Source organism: Staurois parvus, unplaced genomic scaffold (genome assembly GCF_062004578.1).
Source record: "Staurois parvus isolate SC_StPar_1 unplaced genomic scaffold, SC_StPar_1.0 ptg000230l, whole genome shotgun sequence".
Lineage (NCBI taxonomy): Eukaryota > Metazoa > Chordata > Amphibia > Anura > Ranidae > Staurois > Staurois parvus.
Window position 1 is genome coordinate 6,720,618 of NW_028318026.1, and position 26,636 is coordinate 6,747,253.

The following is a 26,636-nucleotide window of genomic DNA, read 5'->3' on the forward strand; positions in this document are numbered from 1 at the left end:
TGTCCCTCAGTAACAATTCTGTGTCTGTCCCTGAGTAACAATTCTGTGTCCCTGAGTAACAATTCTGTGTCCCTCAGTAACAATTCTGTGTCCCTCAGTAACAATTCTGTGTCCCTCAGTAACAATTCTGTGTCTGTCCCTGAGTAACAATTCTGTGTCTGTCCCTGAGTAACAATTCTGTGTCCCTGAGTAACGTTTCTCTGGCCCTAAGTAACAGTTCTGTGGCCCTCAGTAACAATTCTGTGTCCCTCAGTAACAATTCTGTGTCTGTCCCTGAGTAACAATTCTGTGTCCCTCAGTAACAATTCTGTGTCCCTCAGTAACAATTCTGTGTCCCTGAGTAACAATTCTGTGTCCCTGAGTAACAATTCTGTGTCTGTCCCTGAGTAACAATTCTGTGTCTGTCCCTGAGTAACAATTCTGTGTCCCTAAGTAACATTTCTGTGGCCCTAAGTAACGGTTCTGTGGCCCTCAGTAACAAATCTGTGTCCCTCAGTAACAATTCTGTGTCTGTCCCTGAGTAACAATTCTGTGTCCCTAAGTAACGTTTCTGTGGCCCTAAGTAACGTTTCTGTGGCCCTAAGTAACGATTCTGTGGCCCTAAGTAACGTTTCTGTAGCCCTAAGTAACGTTTCTGTGGCCCTAAGTAACGTTTCTGTGGCCCTAAGTAACAGTTCTGTGGCCCTCAGTTACAATTCTGTGTCCCTCAGTAACAATTCTGTGTCTGTCCCTGAGTAACAATTCTGTGTCCCTAAGTAACGTTTCTGTGTCCCTAAGTAACGTTTCTGTGGCCCTAAGTAACGATTCTGTGGCCCTAAGTAACGATTCTGTGGCCCTAAGTAACGTTTCTGTAGCCCTAAGTAACGTTTCTGTGGCCCTAAGTAACGTTTCTGTAGCCCTAAGTAACGTTTCTGTGGCCCTAAGTAACGTTTCTGTGGCCCTAAGTAACGGTTCTGTGTACCTCAGTAACAATTCTGTATCCCTCAGTAACAATTCTGTGTCTGTCCCTGAGTAACAATTCTGTGTCCCTAAGTAACGTTTCTGTGGCCCTAAGTAACGGTTCTGTGGCCCTCAGTAACAATTCTGTGTCCCTCAGTAACAATTCTGTGTCTGTCCCTAAGTAACAATTCTGTGGCCCTAAGTAACGTTTCTGTGGCCCTAAGTAACGTTTCTGTGGCCCTCAGTAACAATTCTGTATCCCTCAGTAACAATTCTTTGTCTGTCCCTGAGTAACAATTCTGTGTCCCTAAGTAACAATTCTGTGGCCCTAAGTAAAGTTTCTGTGGCCCTAAGTAACGTTTCTGTGGCCCTAAGTAACGATTCTGTGGCCCTAAGTAACGTTTCTGTGTCCCTAAGTAGCGTTTCTGTGGCCCTAAGTAACGGTTCTGTGGCCCTCAGTAACAATTCTGTGTCCCTCAGTAACAATTCTGTGTCTGTCCCTAAGTAACAATTCTGTGGCCCTAAGTAACGTTTCTGTGGCCCTAAGTAACGTTTCTGTGTCCCTCAGTAACAATTCTGTATCCTTCAGTAACAATTCTGTGTCTGTCCCTGAGTAACAATTCTGTGTCCCTAAGTAACGTTTCTGTGGCCCTAAGTAACGGTTCTGTGGCCCTCAGTAACAATTCTGTGTCCCTCAGTAACAATTCTGTGTCTGTCCCTAAGTAACAATTCTGTGGCCCTAAGTAAAGTTTCTGTGGCCCTAAGTAATGTTTCTGTGGCCCTAAGTAACGATTCTGTGGCCCTAAGTAACGTTTCTGTGGCCCTAAGTAACGTTTCTGTGGCCCTCAGTAACAAATCTGTGTCCCTCAGTAACAATTCTGTGTCTGTCCCTGAGTAACAATTCTGTGTCCCTAAGTAACGTTTCTGTGGCCCTAAGTAACGGTTCTGTGGCCCTCAGTAACAATTCTGTGTCCCTCAGTAACAATTCTGTGGCCCTAAGTAACGTTTCTGTGGCCCTAAGTAACGTTTCTGTGGCCCTCAGTAACAAATCTGTGTCCTTCAGTAACAATTCTGTGTCTGTCCCTAAGTAACAATTCTGTGGCCCTAAGTAACGTTTCTGTGGCCCTAAGTAACGGTTCTGTGGCCCTCAGTAACAATTCTGTGTCCCTCAATAACAATTCTGTGTCTGTCCCTAAGTAACGTTTCTGTGGCCCTAAGTAACGTTTCTGTGGCCCTAAGTAACGTTTCTGTGGCCCTAAGTAACGATTCTGTGGCCCTCAGTAACAATTCTGTATCCCTCAGTAACAATTCTGTGTCTGTCCCTGAGTAACAATTCTGTGTCCCTAAGTAACGTTTCTCTGGCCCTAACTAACGATTCTGTGGCCCTAAGTAACGTTTCTGTGGCCCTCAGTAACAATTCTGTGTCTGTCCCTAAGTAACAATTCTGTGGCCCTAAGTAACGTTTCTGTGGCCCTAAGTAACGGTTCTGTGGCCCTCAGTAACAATTCTGTGTCCCTCAATAACAATTCTGTGTCTGTCCCTAAGTAACAATTCTGTGGCTCTAAGTAACGTTTCTGTGGCCCTAAGTAACGTTTCTGTGGCCCTAAGTAACGATTCTGTGGCCCTCAGTAACAAATCTGTGTCCCTCAGTAACAATTCTGTGTCTGTCCCCAAGTAACAATTCTGTGGCCCTAAGTAACGTTTCTGTGGCCCTAAGTAACGATTCTGTGGCCCTCAGTAACAATTCTGTATCCCTCAGTAACAATTCTGTCTGTCCCTGAGTAACAATTCTGTGTCCCTAAGTAACGTTTCTCTGGCCCTAACTAACGATTCTGTGGCCCTAAGTAACGTTTCTGTGGCCCTCAGTAACGTTTCTGTGGCCCTAAGTAACGATTCTGTGGCCCTAACTAACGTTTCTGTGTCCCTAAGTAACGTTTCTCTGTCCCTAACTCTCTCCCTGAATACAGCCAGGTCTGCCTCTGTTGAATGACTGGAGGCAAATGGAGAATTCTAAAATGGCCGCCATTTATAGCTTGACCATTACACTGTGCTGGCTGGCTGGCTGCTGATTGGCTAATGCGATCACATGTCATGAATGAATGCATTATGGGTCAGCGCGCCTTGTCTGCGCGCCTTCCCAGACATCCCCGCTCCGTCGCCGCACATGTCGACGCCATATTAGGAAAAATTTCGATTCGCGCATCCGAAGTCTGCTTATTTTCGGATTCGAAATTTTCCTAATATTTGAAACGAATTCCACTTCGCCTACTTCGATTCGCTCATCTCTAATTGTAATACCACTTTAAACACTATAACTATAACAGGTTCCCGCCCAGCCTACAGCCAGATGGTGGCCTGCAAAACCCCTCGTCCCTCCGGGTGGACGCCATATGGCGTCCTTTCAGGCATGAGCAGTTTGCATGCCCGCAGAGCCACGCAGCGGCGCGACCTGTCACCGGCCGTGTACCTCGGACATGGCCGATGACAGATGTGAGTATTGAACCCGTTGCCGGTACCATGTGACCTGGTGTGACCAATCACAGCAGTTCACATGACAGTTGTATACAATGGATGGCTTCCTTTCATGCCATCCATTGTATACTAGTGTGTCTAGCTGTGAAGGGTCACAGCGATCACAAGCACAAGCTGGGCCAATCACAGCACAGCTGTGTCATGTGATTATCCATGGCCAAATCACAGTTAAACACAAAAAAAACCCTGAATGAATCAATGTCATTCAGGTAAATGCTTGCTTATAGCAAAGTAATACTTTGCTATAAGCAAATTGTGTACAAAAAAAAAAAAATACTGATCACTTCCCCAAAGTAGTACAATGTTACTAACAATGTGGTAACATTGTACTACTTTGGTCATTATGAAATATGAAAAAATAATCTTAAAAAAAGAAAAAAAATTTAATAAAAAATTAAAACTAATAAAAAAATTTAAAATTTTTTTTCATACTGTCACCAGTCAGTGTCCCTGATCACCGCCATGCCAGTTATATGATGACGCTGTACTGCACTGGTGACTATGTAAAAAAAAAAAATAGTGAAAATAATTATTTTCATTTTCCAAAAAATTATGACAAAAAAATTACAACTTCTAAAACCTTGCCATGCCTCTTATGAAGTACGTCAGACTGTCTACTTTGCAAAAAGGGGTCATTTGTGGATATCTGTACTGTTCTGACATTCTTGGACCTCAAGAAATTAGATTGGCTGTCAGTACTTCAGGATTGATCAATATTCAGATCTATACCATAGTTTGTGAACTCTATAACTTTCCTACAAACTAAATAATAAATACTAATTTGGGTTATTTTCACCAAAGACGTAGTAGAATACATTTTGACCTAAATTTATGAAGAACAATTATTTATTTGCAAACTTTTATAACAGAAACAAAGAAAAATGCAGTTTTTTTTCAAAATTTTTGGTCTTTTTTTGTTAATTTAGCAAAAAATAAAAACCCCAGTGTTGATTAAATACCACCAAAATAAAGCTCTAGTTGTGTGAAGAAAATGATAACATTTTAGTTTGGGTACAGTGTTGTATGACCGCGCAATTGTCATTCAAAGTGTGAGATCGCTGAAACCTGAAAAATGGCCTGGGCAGGAAGGGGGTAAAAGTGCCCGGTATGGAAGCGGATAACCACGATACTACTATATCATGATGTATAGTATATAATATTACATAAATAATCCTCTCATAAGATACAAGATTAATTACAGGAGAGGTGGTCAGCTTTAAAGTGTTACTAAACCCACAGCAGTAAAATCAGTCTGTATATGCAGTAAAGCATGCTTATTATACTCACTGTGGAACCTAAGGGGTAAATCCTCTGCATTGTGTGAAAAGGATGTTTGATCCTGACTTCTCTAATCCTCCCCTTCTTCCAGTGTTCCCTTCTCATCTCCTGATAAGACATTTTATGTGGACTCACTCTGCACATGCTCATTTTGGTGTGTATTACTAGGAGGTGTTTTTTTTTTTCTTGGGAGAGTGCATGTGATCAGCACAGGGCCAATCAGCACTGTCCAGACAGTGGTCAGGGGTTCTGCATTCTGCTAGAGCAAAGTTGAAAATACTTTTTCAAGCTTTAACATGTGCTCTGCGGGACACTGATAGAAGTCACAAGACTGCCATATACTGCAGATGAGAAAAGATATTTTACTAAAATAAATGCATTTCCATGTTGTGTGTACTGTGGGAAACCAGATATAGTGGATGCAGGGTCATGGGAGACCAGATATGGTAGATGCAGGGTCCTGGGTTTAGTAACACTTTAAGATTAGTGTCCACAAGCTTGAATGGGCAAAATGCAGCTTGTTTTTATGTTCAAATAATTTTTATCAAACATTTTGCGGTTTTACATAGCATAGATTTGCGGTTCAATCAACATGACAAGTTAACAAGCAAGATAAATACCCCACCATCAGGCCGGGGTATGGTTTCCAATATTGCATTCAAAGCAAACATAATAACACTTTAAGAGCCGCAAACATTAGTGCGTTAGGTTATAAGAGGAAATAGGATATGAGGAAGGGGGGGGGGGAGGGGGGGAATTGGAACCAACCTATCGCTTGGGTGTTACAGGATACAGTTACAATAGTGTAAGTAATCAGCATATTACAGAACATTTCGGGTTTCGTAGCCATCTATCCCATTGAAATAGAAACTTATGGTAGGTGGAGGTATTTAGAGATGATCTCCTCTCCATGTCACATTGGAAGTTTAGGTCTGATATGAGTGAGGTGAGAGAAGGAGGATTAGTGGAGTTCCACAATCTAGTGATATTAGTTTTTGCCGCAGCTAGTATGTGAACAATGATCGTGCGGGTCTCTTTAGGGAACTGGTCAATGTCAATATGTAGAATAGCGAGGGCGTGATTAGGAACGATTGGAGCATCAGTTAATGTTGAAATGAAATTAAAAACATTGTTCCAATATGATCTAATGGATTTGCATGACCAGAGTATATGGAGAATTGATCCTATGTCTTCGCATTGTCTCCAACAAAGAGGAGAATGTAGAGGGTAGTACATGGAGAGTTTAACTGGAGTCAGGTACCATTGGTGTAGTATTTTTAAAAAAGATTCCCAGTGGGAGCTACATCGAGAGGCTTTATAGGTAATATTAAAGGTTTTCTCCCATGAATGGAGTGGGATTCGTTGATCTAAGAGTTTCTCCCAATTGCTAAGGGAAGTCGTTTGTGGAGAGAATTGCGAGTTAATACTGAGTGTGTAAAAAGTAGAGATCCCTTTTCGCGGATATTTTGGTTTGTTTAGGAAATTATATGCTGTAGTAGGGATGTTAATGAGAGTTTGAGTCGATGTGTTGTGCAAAGCATGTGCAATTCTTAAATCCGTAAAATGTTCTGAGTCAGGGAGATGAAAATTACTTTGCAAAGTGGAGAAGGAATCAATGGTATTTCTTGTATACAGCTGTTGTAAGTGTGTAATGCCATGTCGGTGCCATTGTGTTAGAGTCAAGAAAGGTATTATAAGGTGTAGGGTGGTAATTGGGGTGGGTAGCGATATCTTGTCTATCGAGGGGTAATTAATGAGATCATACCATGCCTGTATAGTAGCTTGAATGCAGGGGTGACGAAATATATTATTGGTTAGCTGCGTACGTGGAGTAAATAGGATATCTCTAGGTGAGTTCAAATGCAGTGGAATCGTTTCCATAGTAGACCAAATCTTTTCTTGGGTTGGGTGCCACCAGAAATAAATCTGGTCTAGGAGGATTGCAATGTAATACGATTTGAGGTGTGGAAGACCTGCACCACCTCTGGATACTGGGCGTATTAGGAGATTGGTTGTATATCTCGGTCGTTTTGAGTTCCACATGAATTTGGCGAAAATTGTTTGTAACTTAATTAAGAAGTTGTTTGGGATTGGAACAGGAAGTGTGCGGAATATATATAAAATTTTGGGAAGTATACACATTTTCAGGGTCGCTATTCTCCCGAGTTTGGATAGTGTAGACGTGCGTAAATTGTTAAGTTCCAGTGGGATAGAATCTAGGAGAAGTTTATGATTAGCCCCATAGAGTTTCTCTAACGAGGAGGTGAGGTTAATTCCTAGGTAGGGTATGCTGTGTTGTTCCCATATAAAGGGAAATTGTTTACTTAATGATTGCTGGATTTTAGTAGGTACATGGAGATTTAAGATCAAGGATTTGGTTTCATTAAGTTTATAGTATGAGACTTGCGAGTATGACTGAAGATGGATCCGTATTGCGTGAAGAGATTTTTGTGGGTTTGTGATCATTAATATGATATCGTCTGCAAAAAGGCTGATTTTATGTTCTCTGTCTAGATGGGTGATCCCTGTGAAGGAAGGGTCAGCTCTGAGACGCGCCGCTAAAGGTTCAATGAGTAATGTAAATATTATGGGGGACAAGGGGCATCCTTGTCTCGTACCATTAGATATGTTAAAGGGTGTGGAAAGTGTGCCGTCGGTCAATACTCTGGCCGATGGGTGGGAATAGAGCGAGAGGATTGCGGAGAGCATCCAACCGTCAATTCCAAATTTTTGTAGTGTTGACTTCATAAATTGCCAGTGTATACGATCGAATGCTTTTTCTGCATCCAAGGAAAGGAATATAGAGGGTTGTTTGGTGGAGTCAAGTTTGTGGAGGAGAGATAATAGTCTTCTGGTGGCATCGGGTGCCTGGCGGCCGGGGGTGAATCCTACTTGGTCCGGGTGAATTAATAGGGGGAGAAAAGGTAATAGTCTTTGAGCTATTATTTTGGCGTACAATTTGATGTCTGTGTTTAGCAATGAAATCGGTCTATAGTTATGGGTCAGTTGGGGGTCTTTGCCTGGCTTTGGGATTGTAGTTATTATGGACATTAGCATTTCTTTCGGAAAGGTGCTAGATTCAGCTACATGGTTATAGAGTGTGGAGAGATAGGGAGTTAAATGCGGGGCGAATGTTTTATAAAATTCATTAGTGAAGCCATCCATACCTGGGGATTTGTTGAGAGGCAACGAACGAATGGTTTTTTCTATTTCCATTGGGATTATAGGGGAAGATACGGATTCAAGTTGTGAGGATGTAAGGTGAGGAAGATGTATATTGTTGAGGAATTTTTGTATTAGAGTGGGTGTTGGTTGAGGTGTATTTGGGTCATCTACAAGATTGTATAGTGTCTTGTAGTAATCAGCAAAGGCCTCCGCTATATTTTGTGGGTTCGTAAAACACTCGTGTGTTGTAGGGTGTCGGATAGAGGTAATTTTAGCTTTAAGGCGTTTCTGTTTAATCGTTTTAATTAGGAGTGAGTTTGCCTTATTAGCCAGGGAATAAAATCGTGTTTTTGTTTTCTGTAAGTTTATATCATATTTGTGTAGTAGGAGTATACAGAGTTTGTTTCTATCAGCGGAGAGAGATGTAGATATGGAGGGGGTAGGGTTTTTCTTATTTGCGTCTTCCTTAAGTTTTATGGATGTTAGTAATTGGTCAATTTGTTTAGCTCGGGTCTTATTTATGCATGAGTTAAGTTGAATGAGTATACCTCTCATATATGCTTTGTAAGTAGGCCATAGTGTGGAAATGGATATATCAGGAGTATCATTACATTCAAAAAATACCTTATGTGCATCTAATAAGTATTTCTGGTTTTCAGGCTGTTTCAAGATCATAGAGTTCAGTCTCCATATTCGGGGGATTGAAGAGTGGTGAGTGTCGTCTAGAGTTATGGTGACTGGAGCATGGTCCGACCAGGTTATATTACCGATACTGGATGACGTTGCATGTTGAAGAGTCCATTTGTCCGTAATGAGAAAGTCTATTCTGGAATATGATAGGTGAGCTGGGGAAAAATATGTGTAGTCTCTTTCCGATCCGTGTTGGCAACGCCAGATATCATATAGGTCATGAGTGTGTAGAAAGTTGTTGAAACTCAAATTGGGGGTTCGTTTAGTAGAAGATGAGTCCAGAAGTGTATCTCCAATGATATTGAAGTCCCCTCCAATAATAAGCCTACCCTGTGATATAGGAGAGACTGTAGAGTAGAGTTTTTTGTAGAATTTCATCTGTTGGTGGTTAGGGCCGTATACATTGACCAGAGTGTATGGGATATTGTTGATTTTGCCGATTAGAATATGAAAGCGACCTTGGGGGTCTGCCAACTCAGAAATAAATTGAAATCGTATAGAATCCTTAATGGCTGTGATGACACCATTTTTTTTCTTCTGGTTATTAGCCATGTAGATGTGGGAGAAGCCGTGCATATTTAGCTTTGGGAGTTTAGAAGACATTAAGTGTGTTTCCTGTAGGAACAAGACATCAGCATGGAGTTTGCGGGTTTCTTTGTACAGCATAGATCTTTTAAAGGGAGAGTTCAAGCCTCGTACATTCAGAGATGTGAGGTTAATCATTTGTAGTGTTGGTGGACTGTTTGGTAAAGTATGTTAGTTGTTTTCAAAATATTGATATAGTGACTGCTGAAAAAAGGTTGCAGAGGATATGTTCCATCATGTGTTTGGTTATGAGGAGGAACAGACGAGCTGGTGGTTCCGGGGATTGGATAGGTAGGAAGGGGTAAAAAAATCTTGCAAAAACGCAAGAAACATGAGTAGCAATAATCGCTACTGTCAAACAAGGGGGTGCAGGTTGGCGTTGACCATAGCAAAGGTCATGCCAGACTTTCAAACGAGTCATTAGTGAACTTATTAAGGCCGTAAGTCAGTGTTTCAGATAATAGTTTTCATTCGGCTGAGGGGTCACAATAGGACCTGATAAAGGTACCCAGAGATTTGGTTATTCTGCTTCCATTTGTTGGTGGTTGTAGTGGGCAGAGCGTGGCGGATCCACTGGTATTATGTTCCAAGATTGCAGTAAGTCAATGCCGGTTTCCAGTTTAATGGTGAAAATTCTACAGTGGTGTTTAACCACTAGCTTAGTAGGGAATCCCCACTGATAGCTGATGCCGTGGTTACGGAGCGCCTTGGTAACAGACACTAATTTTTTACGGTTGAGTAGTGTATCCTTTGACAGATCAGCATACAATTTGATGTTCGTGTGGGATGGCGAGAGAGGTGGCGGGTTTCTGGCAGCGGCCATCATACGTTCTTTCACATGATAGAAATGAATGCGGGCTAGAACATCTCTCGGAATAGAGGCTGAGAGGAAAGATGGTTTGGGTATCCGGTGTGCCCGATCTATGGCCATCTCTTGCTCCGAGATGGATGGGAGCAGGTGCTTCATAAATTGTTGAATGTACGGGAGCAGAGCATCAGTAGTAATGGTTTCTGGTATGCCTCTGAGTTTGACATTATTCCGTCTCGAGCGATCTTCAAGATCTGCTATTTTTAACTTAATTTGCTCAAGATCTTTCGAGTGATCTGTGTGTGCGTCAATCATATCATTATGAGCTGTTATCATATCTTCCATTTTTGTTTCAATATGGCGTATTCTCGAGTCTTGTCGTTGCATTGTATGCGAAATTTGGGTTAAGGAAGCCGTGATATCATTATGTAGTGTCTGACGCAAGGAAAGTAGCATATTTTTCATACTAATCTCCGTGATCGGTTGATCAGATACAGGGAATGATTCTATCAGTGAGGGTGTACTATTTTCCTGTAATGTAGGTAATACACTTGGTAGAATTACAATGTTAGGATCCATATCCAGCCTTGGCTTAGATTTCACAGGGCTGCAGGCAGTAGGGGATAGTGGAGGTGATAGAGGTGGAGATGACTCACCCGGGTCCCCGGGGTATAGAGGAGCTCTCAGGCGTGGATCTGTGTGCAGGGCTGCATTATCTCCCCTCGTGCTGCTGCGCCTGTCTGACGAGCCGGCGCCATCTTGGATTTCAGAGGAGACGGCCGGGAAGAAACTCGTCAGTTTCCCTGGTGATCCAGGGGTTTTGCGGCGGCGAGGCATGGCTGTGAAGGGTTGCACACCCTTCATGAGTGATCCGGTGATGCTCAGTATCCTCAGCTTTGGTGAGTGCCGCTATTTCACTGACGGCGGGATGGAGCGGGTCTCAGACCTTGACCATCCGCTTCGCCGGCCGCGCATGCGCCTCCGCAGCTTGTTTTTTTACATCAGTTTGAGATCATTCACTGAGAGGTGCTCATATGTCCTACAGATGACCTCCTCCTGACCAGCATTTGACCATCTTTAAGCTGCTGCTGTTGAATTCAATGACTTGTAAGAGGAGATAAGCCGTTCTTAAGCAAGCAAAAGCCCTTCCATACTGACCCTTAGGTTGGGTAAACCTTGATGCTGGCAACAAATTGCTGGTGATAAGATCGCTATAAGACTCCCTGCAATTCTCTATGGAATCCCCCCCCCCCCCCCTCTCTAGCAAAACCAGCGAGATGATGCTTCCTTGCTGCCCAGTCACTTGCGAGTGAAATTCAGCAACGTTAGAGGCTAGTGAGGGAGCGATTCCACAGGGGTATGTGATGTATTGATAGCAGCAGGAATTGTCCATGTGACCTCAGCATTACTAATAACTAGAGACTGAAAATGCTCATAGTTATGGATTACATTTTTTTTGGATAAGAAAATGATTTATAGCTGCACTCCAGGAGCTCATTAAAAAAAAAAATGATTTCTTTTGCAATGGGTCCCTCTCCCTACTACAAGGGTCAACTACTTGTTTCAACTAGGGCCGGATGCTTAAGGTGATATACTTTGTTCTTCGCTCCCACATCAGGCAGCGCTCTCCTCCACTGTCCAGTCTGATGGATTGCAGGCAGGCCCTCGGCAAACTCCCATACAATGCAGGACTGCTGTTCCTGCATTTTATGAGATGATGCCAGAGAGCTGTGACCAATCTGGCTTTAGTGGACCAATTGCATGAAGAGGAAGAAGCCTCCTGTTGCATGAATTAAGGAAAGTATATCACTTTCTTCATCATTCCCTCCAGGCAAAATTTGCAGTTAACCCTTGCAGTGGGGAGCAGGACCTACAGCAAGGGTAAAGATTTGTTTGTCCCCAAAGCTGAGCTTTAATATTTACAAAAATGTCAAGAAGTGGCGAGTGACAGGATATATAAATCACACCACATCCCTGGAATTTAAAAATGTTGAACTACACAGTGTGGGATTTTCGGGGTGCAAAATTACAATGATTAAATAAAATTTATTGTGGTTTTTAAATCTGTTTATCATTGTAATTTTGCACCCTGAAAATCCCACACTATCTAGTTCAACACTTGAAATGAGCATTCTCAGGGCATTAAAAAAAGCCAAGGAGATTAGGAAACCTCGTCATATCTCTATTGTTTTCCTCAGTTCCAGAGCTGTCTGCTTTCCCTCTTTCCTACCCCATTGCCCTCATCAGGAACACTTTTATTTAGGTGAGAAGTTGATCAAGAGGCATCATGAGATACTCATATTATGAATGCCCATCCAACTGTTCACCAACTTCTGTGGCCTTCTTTAGAACCATCCTTAGCTGTTAGCATCTAGAATCTCTAGATCATACGTGTCAAACACAAGGCCCACGGGCCGACTTCGGCCCGCCTGGCCATTTCATGTGGCCCTTGCGCTTCTTCAGCAGCTGTGGTACCCTCCCTTATCTCAACAGTCAGCAGCAGAGAGGACAGGACTCCTACACATCTTGCGCCTCTCCGTGCAGCCTCAGTACCCCCTCATCTCTCCTTCCCCTTGTCCCAGCATTTAGCAGACAACAGCAGCTGACTCCAGTCCTCCTCTAGACCCTGCACTTTCTTGGTCCCAGTTCCACCCCTAGCTTCTTTCCAGCAGCAGCATAAGGCAAAGGGAGACACTGTGATGTAAGGGAGGGAGGGTGGGAAGCCTCTTGACATCTGATGTAAGGGGGGATGTAGGGTGCTCTGGGCATCTAGTCTTACAGATACATCTGGCCCTTTGAGGTCAACCATAATACTGATGTGGACTGCAATGAAATTGAGATTGACACCCCTGCTCATATGGCAGCATAAGATGTTCTGAAATTGATGGTCCCATGGGTATGGTCATTTTGATAAATTTGTATTTTCTGATTCAACACACAAAGCAGCAATAATAGTATTAAAGCTATGCCTTCTAGAAGCTCTAATAAAGCAGGAAATGGAGATCTCTGAACAAGCACCAACGGCAGGGAGAACAAAAATGTGCTAGGCATTTGACTAGTCAGATTTGCTAGCCACTTCAGAGGCATGTCACAAGTTAAGAAATTGGTAATGGAAAGGAACAAATCGCTGCAAATAAAAATTTAAAATGCTTGTTTTTTTTCTGTTCTCTACCTGAAATTTTTTTTCTGTTGGTCTCTTTAAAGTGTCAGCATAGTTTTGTATTAAAAACCCAAATATAGGTGAGCAGAAGAGAAGGATCAGGGTTGCTCTGTGCAAAACCATTGCACAGAGCAGACAAGTATAACATGTTTATTATTTAAAAAGAAAACACAAAGATTTAAAATCACTTTAATACTTGTTGATTAGAGGATTTCAAACAACTAAAATTTCAGTAGTTTAGGGCCCATTCATACTAATGTGATTTCTTCTGTGTCTTCTGTCAAGCTGCAATGCACAGTATGAAAATGCAATTATACTCTATGGCGCCTGTTCACATAAATGACACATGGTGCAGCGTGATTTTGGAAAAGGTGCAGGTGCTTCTTTTGGTGCTGTGATGTAGTTAGTTTTCAGCCTCATAGACTGCAATGAAAACACATAAAATACACATGTACATGCATTTTTGGTAAGGTTGTGTGTTTAACAACCAGTCATCTCTTCCTACAAAAAAACATAAAGCATGAAAACACATCAAAAACACACTGAGACATGCATGATTATGTAGCAGCATTAGTGTGAACCCAGACTAAGGGTCAGCTTGTCTGTTTTCCTAAACATTTAAGACACAAGTAATTTTCATGCATTCACCCAATCACATGCAGCCCTAACTGTAACTGGAGGTACAGTTAACATATAGTAGTGAAAATAAAAGACTTTAGACAGGAAATATGAATATCTTTAATTTAAACAATGGATGTTTTGAGGACAGATTTTTCGTTCTAGAGGCAGTGTGCAATATTGTGCGTGCAATATTGTGTGTGACCCTGTGTGTGCAATATTGTGCTTAAGTGTAATATGTTTTGCATTATTGGCATTTTTTTACATGTTGTGATGTTCTTGGGTTGTTTCTTTCTCTTATTTTCTTTAAAAACATGGCAAATTAAAAAGCTTCAAACCCTTTTAGTGAAAAATATTTATTAAAACAAATACATATTACAACTGTATGTATACACAAAATAGGATTTTTTTTACTCATCAAAAAATATTTTCTTGGAGTCCACTGAGGGTGTTTGACAAAATCCCCCCAAAAAACAAAACTGAAGCCCAGCCTAGGACAACCCTTCCCTCCTCATGCCTCAATTCTGTAGCAAAGCAGTACAGACAGCATGCTCATAAGAGGTGGGGCCTGTGTCCCCCAAAGAACTGCAAGATGAAGATTTTAATGTGAGTATGAAAATCCTCTTATTTGCAATATTTGTACTTCAAGGAAGTCCAAAAGCAATCCAACTGAGGGTGGGCAACACAGCAAACAAATGCTAATAGGCCCAGAAAAACAGAGAACTGCCTGTAGTTCAAAGAGTCTCCTAGAGGAATTTATGTCTGAGGTTGGCATCAGATGAGGCTGCAAAGTCCACCTGGTAGAACTTAGAGAACACATGAGCAGCAGACCTAGTAGAGTGAGCCTTGACAGGAAAGTGTGGAACCCAATCCTTGAGGCAATAAGCTTAGAAGATGGTCTGAGCCCAGCGATGGTGGAATGAGAAGCTGGTATCCCTTTTCAGGGACCATCCAGGATGACTTAGGACACTGAGGCATACGGGGGGTGGGGTCATCCTGGGCTGGCCAACAGTTTGCCAGAGCCCAATCCTCCTGTAGGCTGCAGTATAATTTGAGGTGAAAGACTTGACTTACTAAAACTGGAGAGTGCAAAATCTGGTGCAGCTGTGCATGGTAGCCAACCAGCTTCTAACTTTAGCTTGTTCAATTAAGCTTTGACAAGAAAAACATGGAAGCTGATTGGTTTCCAATAAGAGCTGCATCAGGTTTTTCACACTACAGTTCCATTTTAGTATGAGATTTAAAAAAATACAAAACAAAAAAACCCCACATGCACAGGTATAACTATGTATACTGTCATTGCTGACCGAATAAAAAAGCTAATTGTATGGCTGAGGTCTGAGGTTGAAGGACTTTGTCATGCTAACTGGCTTTCAGACAGGCAAATAACATTTTCAGAAGGAAATCACAGCAACGTAAGCCTGCATATTTCCCTTAATACAGATTCCCTTTAAACTACTGACACACCTATAAAACAGATGCAACTTTAGCCTGTTTAACAACATAACATCTCCTGTCACTCTATTGAAATGTTAAAAATGTTGCTGAATGTCACTCAGTGCACTAGTGAGCCGCTTTATCTTTTCCTCCATGGCTTTCTTACTGTTAACTGTTTCCTGCAAGAGCTGCCGCATTTCCTCTTCTACTTGGTAAACCTGCAAAAAAAAAAAGTGGGCACCAGTGAGGCTTTTTTGGCTTCTGGCCATATTATAGCAACACTTTTGTTTTGTAGTTACCTGTATTTACAGCATATAATGTAGCAAATTATAGAACGTTTTGAAGAGAACACAGAATCATTCATCTCAGTCCCTTCCACAAAGGGTTTTACGATCTAATATGTTTACCATGCTCTTGTTTATGGGTGACATGTCATGGGATGACATACAGCATGGGGGTTATTTACTAAAGCTGGAGAGAGCAAAATCTGGTGCAACTCTGCACAGAAACCAATCAGCTTCCAGGTTTTATTGCCAAAGCTTAATTGAACAAGCTTAAATTAGAATCTGATGAAGCTGTGCATGGTAGCCAATCAGCGTCTAAGTGCACCAGCTTTAGTAAATCTCCCCCTACAGTGGATATAAAAAGTCTACACACTCCCATTAAAACGTTAGGTTTCTGTGATGTAAAAAAATGAGACAAAGATAAATCATTTCAGAACTTTTTCCACCTTTAATGTGACCTATAAACTGTACAATTGAAAAACAAACTCAAATCTTTGGGGGGGTTGGAGTAAACGTAAGGGATCAGAGAAAAACACCAATACGACTGGTACAAGACTTTGTGACCAAGGACCGTTGTTCTTTGCCTCTCATAAACCTTTTTGTTATTTACTTCCAAAACAAATGAAATTCAGCCATACAACAGTTACGTATAACAGTAATTCAGTGAATTTTTTGGTGATTTATTTAAGCAGGTTATACTGAAAGAGAAATGCAGAACTGAAAGTCCGTAGTTTGGGCAAAAGGTGAGAACTATATGAGAGGGGACTCCTCTGTGCTAGAGAATGGTGTGGTCATACAAAAACCCACAATTTTACATTTGTGAAAGAAGCAGGAGGGTGATGACAAATGTTTGAGAGGGGTTTCCCCTCATTTGGGGGAAATTTCCAGTTCCCATTATGACTGTTTTAACTACTAAACTAAAAGTTTTGGACAGAAATACTTTAAAGTGTATGTTACCCCAAAATTATGCTTTTTTATCTATTAGTCTAATTCAAGTTATACAGGAGAATTACCTGGTTGATCCTGCCACTCCTTTTCCCCTTGTTTTAAAATGACCACATAAAGCACAGAAGCAGATTTGTGCTCGCCTGGTCAGTATGCACCCCTAGACTTGCAATCAATTACCCATATCTTCCATAGTCTATTTACTGGGCAGGCCCCTCACCCTGCCCTGGCTAGTTGTCTGAGTGTTTGCTGTCCCTAGCCTCCATTCTGGATCACACAGACCTAATTCAAGTGATATCGCACTTAACTGAAGTCAGGCTGTAAAGCATTAGCAAATCACAGCCTGCAGTATAGAGGTACAGTCCGTGGAGTATAAAGAGCAGAAAGCACAGACAGCCACATACACAGATGGGGAACACAGTGATGTAATGAAATGCCTGCCCCCTGCTAGACAGAAGAGGATGGGATAAGATGCTATGCAGTCATGTAACTGAAAAATAAAACCTGCAAAAAAAAAAAAAGTAAACCAAAAGAAGTCTGCTTTTTAAAAGGTAATTGAATATGGTCACAATATATTATCTTTAAAGTGACATTAAAAGTTCATTTTTTTTTTCTTTTAAAATAACATTATTATCATTATACAGGATTTATATAGCACCAATAGTTTGCTCAGCACTTTACAATATAAATGGAGACAATACAGCAACAATACAGTTCAATAAAAGAGGGATAGGAGGGCCCTGCTCCTTGGAGCTTACAATCTAGGAGACATGTCATACTTACCTGCTCTGTGCAGTGATTTTACATGGAGCAGCCTCAATCCTCCTCTTCTTAGGTCTCCCGCCGGCATTCTTGGTTCCTCTTCAACCAGTGCCCCCTTAGCAAGCCACTTGCTCTGGGGGCACTGGTGCGTGCTCGCTCCTGAGCCACTGTGCTCTATGCGTCCATAAGACACAGAGCCACGACTCGCCTCATTGGCTCATTGGTGTGATGGACAGCGACAGGAGCCAAAAGAATGCATGAAGGTAAAAAAAAATTGAGCCTTTACAACCATTTTAACTATGTGTCAGTATGGGTGTGTATTCACATATACTGTAAAGAGAACTTGGTCCGAGAGGCTTCCATTGCTGATCTTTAGTGTGACATTCTTTTCCAGTAAAATTTTAAAAAGACTGTTTTTCCTATTACTTTATGTCTCAATGATCAGGGTGGACAGGGTGAATGTCCCCAGCAGAGACACCAATAAAATCCTGGCAGAGGTTTTAACACTTCCCTACTCTTATAAAAGGTTTTGGCTAATCAGGACTATAATATAATATAATATAACCTTCAGAGGCTTATAAACAGTATTTATATCTGTTACATATTCCAGTCTATCTTCCTCTAGACCAGGGGGTTTCCAAACTTTCCATACAAAGGGTTAGTTTACTGTCATTTATGCTTTAGGGGGGCTGGACTGTGGTCACTGGAAGTAGAAAATGCGCCATAGTTTGTGGGAGTAAACAATGCCTCAGACTTGTTAATCAGTGGGAGTAAAAAAAATGGGCAGTAGCAGGAGGAATGGTGACCCACTGTTGGAATTAATGGGAAGAATGGTGTCCCGTCATTGGTGTCAGTGGGAGGAATAGAGTTCCATCATTTATATCAGTGGGAAGAACAGTGCCTCATTATTGAGGTCAGTGGGAGAAATAGTGCCTCAAGGGCCAGATAAAGGCAAGCAAAAAACCTCAGTTTGGAGCCAACTGATCTAGACCATTCAGTGGTAAACTGAGGGAGCCGGAATAATGAAATTTGCATGGGAAAGAGCTCTCTACTTGTTACTCCTGTGACAAACCATCAGGCTGCATTATACGGCATTCACTGCTTGCTATTCTTGTGAAATAAATATGAAGAAAAACTAGTCAGGGATGTATTAAAGAGCAGAAAATCTGTCTCATAGGACCTTCAAACAAGGCAATTAACTAAATTATACTCACCTTGGGAACTTTACTCTATAGATCCAGGGTCACAAACCACGCCATCACTAAAGTCAATCAGGTTAACATCCAATGCTGACCAGCAAGTATGAGTAATCATGTACAACTTACTTCAAGCTATAAGGATATTAGGATTCACTCAGTAGTTCTGTAAACAATTTATAAAAAGGTCTTTATTCCAAGGTGAATCATTATATCTTATAATTCACTGCAAGGTATATGGTTTCTATATTTTGATGAGTCACCGGACAAGATAAAGCAATGGCACAAGCACACGCCTTACTCAAAGGAATACATTTGATATATTTGTGCTGGGTTAAAGTTGTCCTTTAATTATTCATTCCAACATGATTTCATATCATTTTAATGTTCAAACTTTGCAAGTCCAAATACAGTATCTAACAGTGTGAATCTTCTTTTGAAATCATGAGTCCAAGTTAGTGATTTTAACAAGCTTACTTTTGAAGCAAAAGATTCATGTCCATTAAACAGTTTTAATCTGCTTTCAGAGTCCTCCCTTTGAAACACGAGGACGATCTGCTCTCAGCGGGGGAGAAGTGGTGCAATTACAGAAGATATTTGTGTACAAAATAAATAACGGCAGTATGAGGGGCTAAGCAGCTTGCTACATCTGTAGAAATATATATCAAAATCAGCTGAAATAAAAACTCGGGGACAGAAAAATAATGTAAAGGATGCTATATATTATTATTATTTCAAAAAACAAAACAAAAAAAAAAGGAAATCTACAACGTCTTGCTAAAACTCAGTAAAGAATATCCATGGCAGGGCCACACATTATCAGCACATCTTTTAACAAGTCCTATTCACACAGTAAAGTTATAAAATAGTCCATTTACAACAGAGTACAGCAAGAGTGGTTCTTTGAAGATGTGACAGAACACGTGAATTCTACCATTACAGAACACGTGAATTCTACCATTACCATCACATTATTTTACTTTTGACAAAATGTAAAACTCTTTTCTTTGGTTCACACGTGCTCTTTCTGATGAGAACTGAGAGTCTGAATTTGCAAGGCAAATGAAAATGAAGGTCTTCCTTTGAGTATGTTCACACAGATACGTTGGAGTCGTAGTGCATTTTTTGAAAAATGCGACTGTGAAAGTGTAATTTGAAATCTCACTTCATACAGTTGAATGTGAAGTTTCATAAATTTTTTTCTGTAATCTGCTGTAAACCATATTAAAAATGCATTGCTGTTCAAAGCAAACCGCATCTGATTTGCACTCAAAAACCTAAGGAATTATGTGAACCTGAGGAAGTATGAAAGCTGTAGGATGAAAACTAAAAAACTGACAATTTATACAGTTTTTTATAAATTTATACATATTTATAAAGACAGATCAATGTACAAATTTCAGCAAACAATCCATCACAATGAACCTTTTGTTGATTTAAAACAGAAATCTGATTTTTCAATAAGCATGATAAAGTTTTTAGTGATTTAGGTCTTTCCCAAATCCGATCTTTAGTCCCCAGGTGATCATTTCCTAAAATTCAAACTGAGCATTGTGACAGATCGTATGGCGCTTAGTTTTAACTGGCTGACATCACTACAATGTAAACAGCTGTACATATTACAAAGCACCTCTTTGAGATGCAAGCTTCTCCAGGCATGGTGTCATGGTTCACTTCTATACCCATCAGTACAATGGAAATCAAAGAATATAAGTTAATGAAACCACAGCAAACAAGGGTAAATTAAATGGGAAAACAAAATCATGGATTTGTAGGGCAAGGACATTTTTTTTGCAAAATGAGTCCAGGCAAGAAATACATCTTTGCTTAATTTCTGGACTCATTTACATAAAAACTTCCTTGCCCAACTGATCTGTAATTTTGTCTGCATTTAGCATACCCTGTTTGCTGTTGGTTTAATTGACTTGTTTTCTTTGATATCCACTGTCGTATTTGTTTTTAGTTATTTATAATATTTGAAGAGGGGAAAAATGTTTTTTAAAAGCTTGCTCTTCAACTTATTTACATTTCATCCTTAGAAATGCAATTTTGCTACTCATTCAGGGATCATTTACATTTATTTCACAGATACATTTTAACATGCATTAACACATGTGAAGGTTTGCCATTGTTTTTTATTGGTACTACTTTAAATACAGTCAAAGTATTCAGGCCCTCTTCACTTTTTCATGTTTGTTATGTTGCAGCCTGATACTACAGTTTTTTTTTCTCATTCATCTACTTGGTACCTCATAATGACAAAGTGAAAACAGAATTTTAAAAATCTTTGCAAATGTATAAAAAAGGAAAAACTGAAATATCACATTGGCATAAGACAACACTTTGCAACAACACTTAGAATTTAGCTCAGGCGTCTTCCATTTCTTTTGATCGTTGCCAAGGTGTTTCTGCACCTTAATTGGAGTACACCTATGGTAAATTCAATTGAGTGGACATGTCTTTGAAAGGAGTGCCAATATTTAATTTAATTGACACTTTCCTAAATAAGGCTTAGGAGTAGTCAGTGCTGAAGCAACATCCAGTTGGAACTGAAGACATCACAGATCATATGTACAGTACATATTCGCCAGCACACCACAGATCATCAAATAGCACCCAAAATTGTTATTGAAGAATGATCAATAAAGATTGTGAAAATTTTTTTTTATTTAAACAGCTGTAATATCAATATAACAAAATTGAAAAAAGCAAAGAGGGTATGAATACTTTATGAATGCACTATATATGGGGTGAGTTGACATGAACATGCAAACATTAAAAAAAAAAAAAGTATATTTTTTCATCTACTGATGTTTCTTCTAAGTGTTTCGATAGAAATGGCAATGTATATCAATGCATTATAAAACATGTTTAAAAAAAAAATGCACAAGCGCTGCCACTCATTTCAAATAATTGTGAATCCAGCCATAAAGCTGAACATCAGGAATTCAGCCGCTCTGGAAAATGTTCTGGATTAATCATAGTTAAAGTGGTTCTAAAGCCAAAACGATACCTTGATTAAGGGTAAAAACAGTTTTCCAGCTTTCTGTCCTCCCCCACCTCTCTAATTACTTACCTGAACCCTCAATCAATCTAGTGCTGTGCATGGCTGCATCACTTCTCATCCCTCTCTTCCTCTTCACACAGGAACAAAGGCAGTAGCAAGAACTATTGGCTCCTGCTGCTGTCAATCAAATGCTGTAAGGAGGAAGCGGGCTGAGCCATGCTGTGTGTATCTATGAAGTGCGAGGAGGAGCAAAGATTGCTGGCAGGGAACCCCAGAAGAGGAGGTTTGGGGCTATTCTGTGCAAAACAATAGCACAGAGCAGATGAGTATAACATGTTTATCATTTGTCCGATCGGGTGCATCATGGACGTATCTCTTTTTTTAGTTTTCATTTTTGCAGAGCACCAGTAGAATAACTCTGGCTATACTTCCGGTGCTCTGATGTTGGACTTTCTGGTCTCACCGCCAGCAGCTGGAGAGTAGCATGCAGCCCCTGTGCCTGCCCCTCCCCTCCTTCTGCCCAACCTCAGAGTTCTTTGTGTTATGTAAACTCATTCACAAAATACAAAGGCTCCTTTGAATAGGCAGTAGAGGGAAGGGGGTAGGCAGAGATGCTGTGAGTGAGAAGACAGTGTTTCTCCAGTCAGAATTTCAGGGGTGTAGTGATGACTGTATTCCTGGAGCTCTGTAAAACCATCAGATGTAAATGACATGCACCTCATTTCACTTATCTGAGAGTGCACTAGCATATTTTACAGACTGGATGAATTTCTAGAGCTCAGCTTTAAAGGTTGTAGGTAGAACAACAAGGGTTAATCTTTTATTTACCAGTAAACACATGTGCATCCAGAAACACAGCTTTATAAAAGAATAGGGTAAAACAGTTCATCTGCATAAAACTATTTTAAGCAGGTTAGCTTTAATCAGTAAAAACAATCCACTGAAGTGACGTGGCAATCAATGATTCTGAATATATTTATTTACTTCTGTATGGAGTGGGTTTAAGAACCGTAATTTACTATCAAACAAAGGTGTTTAGATGCTTACTCTTTCATTTGCTGTTTCGACTTCCTTTTGCTTATCACTGGCTACTTTAATAATTTCAGCTTGATGAGCGGCTAGAATGGACTCCAGTTGCCTTCGAAATGAATCATCCACAGAATGAAGTTTTTCCATCACAGCCCTATGCAGACAAAAATTTACTACATAGATGAATTCAGGAAACACAAAAGTTCTTTCAGCACTTACAGATAGGACATGCTCTTATATACCTGAAGTATTGTTTTACTGAACCTATGTATTCATGTTGATGAATAACAAAAATGGTGCTGTGCTATCCAATAACTAAAGAACAAGCAATACAATTATTAATATTGAGTGAAAAAAAATATAAAGTAAAATAGATGAAATATAAATGCGATCATATATATCAAACATAAAAGAATAAATCACATAACATAGACATATAATCATGACACAATAGGTGATCAATAAATTTGGTGATCAATAAAAATACATGACCAAAAAATGGATAATGACAACCAAATAGATCTCATACACGTGCTTAAAATATGTGAAAACAAAATGAGCAAAAACAATGTTGCCGTGCACAGTCCCAATAATGTGTATCTTCAAAACGTTGTGACACATCCAGTGGCCACTGCAACAAGTACTCCACCACCAGCTAGCCTGCGTGTCACCTCCAAGCTGCGACCCACAAGGGGTCATATGGCATCAACATACACTCAAAAACAATGCTATTCCTGTATATCCCTTTGGCTTAGATCAGGGCAATCCTCTTGGCGAAAAAACTCATGAGCGTACCAGCAGTGGTGATGTCCCCTCACGGAGATGGCCAAAACAATCGTCTCACAAGTGGCCCCCACATGGAAAATTAAATCAGAGAACTTCCTATTGTGTAGTAAAATAAAGGCATTTATTGGATAAGAAACAGCAAAGTGCCTACTCACATAAAAAACACAGGGTCCACAGAGCCAAAGGCATAAAAACCGCAATAGCAAACAGGTGTATACACGGAGGTGTACCAAGATGGTGGCTGCTGTCTGCGCTGTAAATGACGTCACCATGCTTCTGTCCACGCATGAGTTTTTCCGGCAAGAGGATTGCCCTTATCTAAGCCAAAAGGGATATACAGGAATAGCATTGTTTTTGAGTGTATGTTGCAGTCATATGACCCCTTGTGGGTCGCAGCTTGGAGGTGAGTGTGCACGCTAGCTGCTGGTGGATTACTTGTTGCAGTGGTCACTGGATGTGTCACAACGTTTTGAAGATACACAGATTATTAGGACTGTGCATGGTAACATTGTTTTTGCTCACTTTGTTTTCACATAGTTTATGCACATGTTATGAGATCTATTTGATTGTCATTATCCATTTTTTGGCCACGTATTTTTATTGATCACCAAATTTATTCATCACTTATTGTGTCACAATTATATATCTATGTTATGTGATTTATTCTTTTATGTTTGATATATATGATCGCATTTATATTTCATCGATTTTATATATATATACAGTCAGGTCCATAAATTTTGGGACATCGACACAATTCTAAAATTTTTGGCTCTATACACCACCACAATGGATTTGAAATGAAACAAACCAGATGTGCTTTAACTGCAGACTGTCAGCTTTAATTTGAGGGTATTTACATCCAAATCAGGTGAACGGTGTAGGAATTACAACAGTTTGCATATGTGCCTCCCACTTGTTAAGGGACCAAAAGTAATGGGACAATTGGCTTCTCAGCTGTTCCATGGCCAGGTGTGTGTTATTCCCTCATTATCCCAATTACAAGCAGATAAAAGGTCCAGAGTTCATTTCAAGTGTGCTATTTGCATTTGGAATCTGTTGCTGTCAACTCTCCAATCCAAGAATCCAATCCAAAAATGACCCTGAATCCTCCCTCCCCTCCTGAAGACTCCTGGGATATATTACATCATTTGCCTTGGTATGGAAACCAGGAAGTAACTGAAGACATGCAAAAACAATTTAAAACATATCATATACTTTTCTATCCATTTACTAACGCTATCAGCATAGGGATTAAAAATAGTCCATGTTGATTGAGAGAGTGAAGTTCCGCTTTAATAATGGCAAAATAAAAGCTTGAATACTTCAAATGTTTCAGTCATACAATGTAACACAGGCAAGGATAACAAATTGGAATCTTTAAAGCAGATATTCATACAGTGGGGAAAATAATTATTTGATCCCCTGCAGATTTTCTAAGTTTTTGAAGGATTTATAATTTTTTATTATAGGTGTAAGTTAAATGATATAGACAGAATATCAACCAAAAATCCAGAAAAAACACGATACAAATCTTAAAAGTTGAGTTGCAGTTCAGTGAGTAAAATAATTATTTGATCCCAAAGCAAAACCTGACTTAGTACTTGGTGGAGAAAACCTTGTTGGCAAGCTCAAAGGTAAAAGAGGTTTCTTGTAGTTGATTACCAGGTTTGCACACATCTCAGGAGGGATTTTGGTCCATTCTACTTTACAGATCTTCACAGCACATTTAAAGCACTGCAAGACTGGATACAAGGATCATTGTTGAGTGGTTGTCAGTTATCTCTACCTGTGACTCGATCCTGCATTTACTCCTGTGTTCTGACTTGGCTTCTTTGACTCTATATACTCCTCAAACTGTGTTGCTGGCTCCAGCTTGTGACTCCACCTTGCCTCCTGCCTGCTGCTACCTTCTCTGCTCACCTGACACTGACTTTGGCCTGGCTCTGACTCTGCTCCCATTTCCTGATTCTGCACCTCTGCCGCCCAGCTTCTGCCCATCTAACCACACATCTGATATCCTTCATTTGCCAGCTTGCCTTCTTCAGTTTTGCATCAACTACATGATCTCCCGGGCCCAGATCTCCTACAGGCACCTATGCCACCCTGTGCCCTGTTATATCCTGCCATCAACCCCAGGGGCACAGGAAAAGAGATGTAAGGGAAACCCTCTTGTTAACGCGACTAGGTATGTGACAGTACATCCAAAGGACTTGACCTGTTTACCTGGAAATTGGTTCTTCTGTGGTTGATCCAAAGCCCTTTTATGGAGGTATCCTCCAGTTGCCTTCTTTGTTATCCCCTTAATTGGGTGAATATTCTTAGTGATTCTGCTAAGATGCCTATTTCTTGCTCCACAGCTGTTGACATTGCGTTGGGGAGACCAGGAGTTTTTTAGACCATGGCTTGAAAGTTGTCTGTGTAGAGTATGGCTGGTAAATTTTGCATGCTCCTGCCAATTTTTTTCCCTCACTTGGTACTTCCAAGTTCAGGGTTACAGAAGAGATTTTCAGTTAGGACGTGGCAGATGTACCTGTAAATAACATACCAAGTAGGGTCCTGCACAACATGAGATCTCCATCCCATCCCGCATGAGGACAAAATGGGTCTAAACAGTTGCATAAAAGCTTTTTGCACTCCACTCCAACTTGCATACTCCAAAACCTGGTTCAATACTGTGGATCCAAAGATGTCTGCCATATGTAGATACTAGAACATGACTCCAAACACAAGTTCATAACACTTCTTGAGCATAATCACTGCATATATTCAGATTACATAAAGAGACGCCATGCATGCCTAAACATCCATCACTGTTTCCTTTGAACAATAATAGTTATCGTGTCCTGGGAGTCGATTCAAGCTGATGTATGCTAGTTTGGGGAGTATAGTTTTGGCACTGCTTTACCCTAAAACTGAGGCATGCTCAGTAGAGGAGGGTTATGTGAGGACTGGCTCATTTTTCTGTTTGCTGGTGTCAAATCCTCCTGTAGGTGGCAGTATAACCATGACTGTAACTGAATCATGGCCCACAATAGACTACAAGAAACAGATATTACAGTAAGTACAAAAGTTCTATTTTTATTTTTGTCCACATACATTTTAGTTTCTACCAAATAAACTCATACACTATAAAATATATGTAAAGTGCACATTATTAAAAACAACATGCATAAATAATGAGAGAAACCTCCTGCGCTGCCAATACCCTCAAGAAACCTGAGTGGCTGCTAGCACCTCTCTCTACTATCAGTAGTGTCAAAAAGATGAATAACAAAAATGTGCCGCACTACCCAATAACTAAAGAACAAGCAGTACCATTATTAATATTGAGTGAAAAAAATACCGCAGACTCTCAACTCAGCCAATGCCTGAGCTAAGGGTAGATGGATTCCAGGAAGAAAATGCTACATGA

The 26,636-nt window shown here is 40.4% G+C and overlaps 1 protein-coding gene across 2 annotated transcripts in view; it reads right to left on the reverse strand.

The window, feature by feature from the left end:
* Window positions 1-14,115: 14,115 nt before the first annotated feature.
* LRRCC1 (leucine rich repeat and coiled-coil centrosomal protein 1) overlaps window positions 14,116-26,636 on the reverse strand; it is an 81,748-nt gene continuing 69,227 nt past the window's right edge. Inside the window, exons 19-20 of one of the 2 annotated variants that reach the window (XM_089679721.1) lie at window positions 22,454-22,589; window positions 14,116-15,430 (exon numbers count right to left, since the gene is read on the reverse strand). In XM_089679721.1, coding sequence (XP_089535847.1) covers window positions 15,308-15,430; window positions 22,454-22,589 — 259 coding nt within the window. In that variant the 3' untranslated portion in view covers window positions 14,116-15,307. The remainder of the gene's footprint in view (window positions 15,431-22,453; window positions 22,590-26,636) is intronic. The other variant, XM_089679722.1, reaches the window with a different exon arrangement.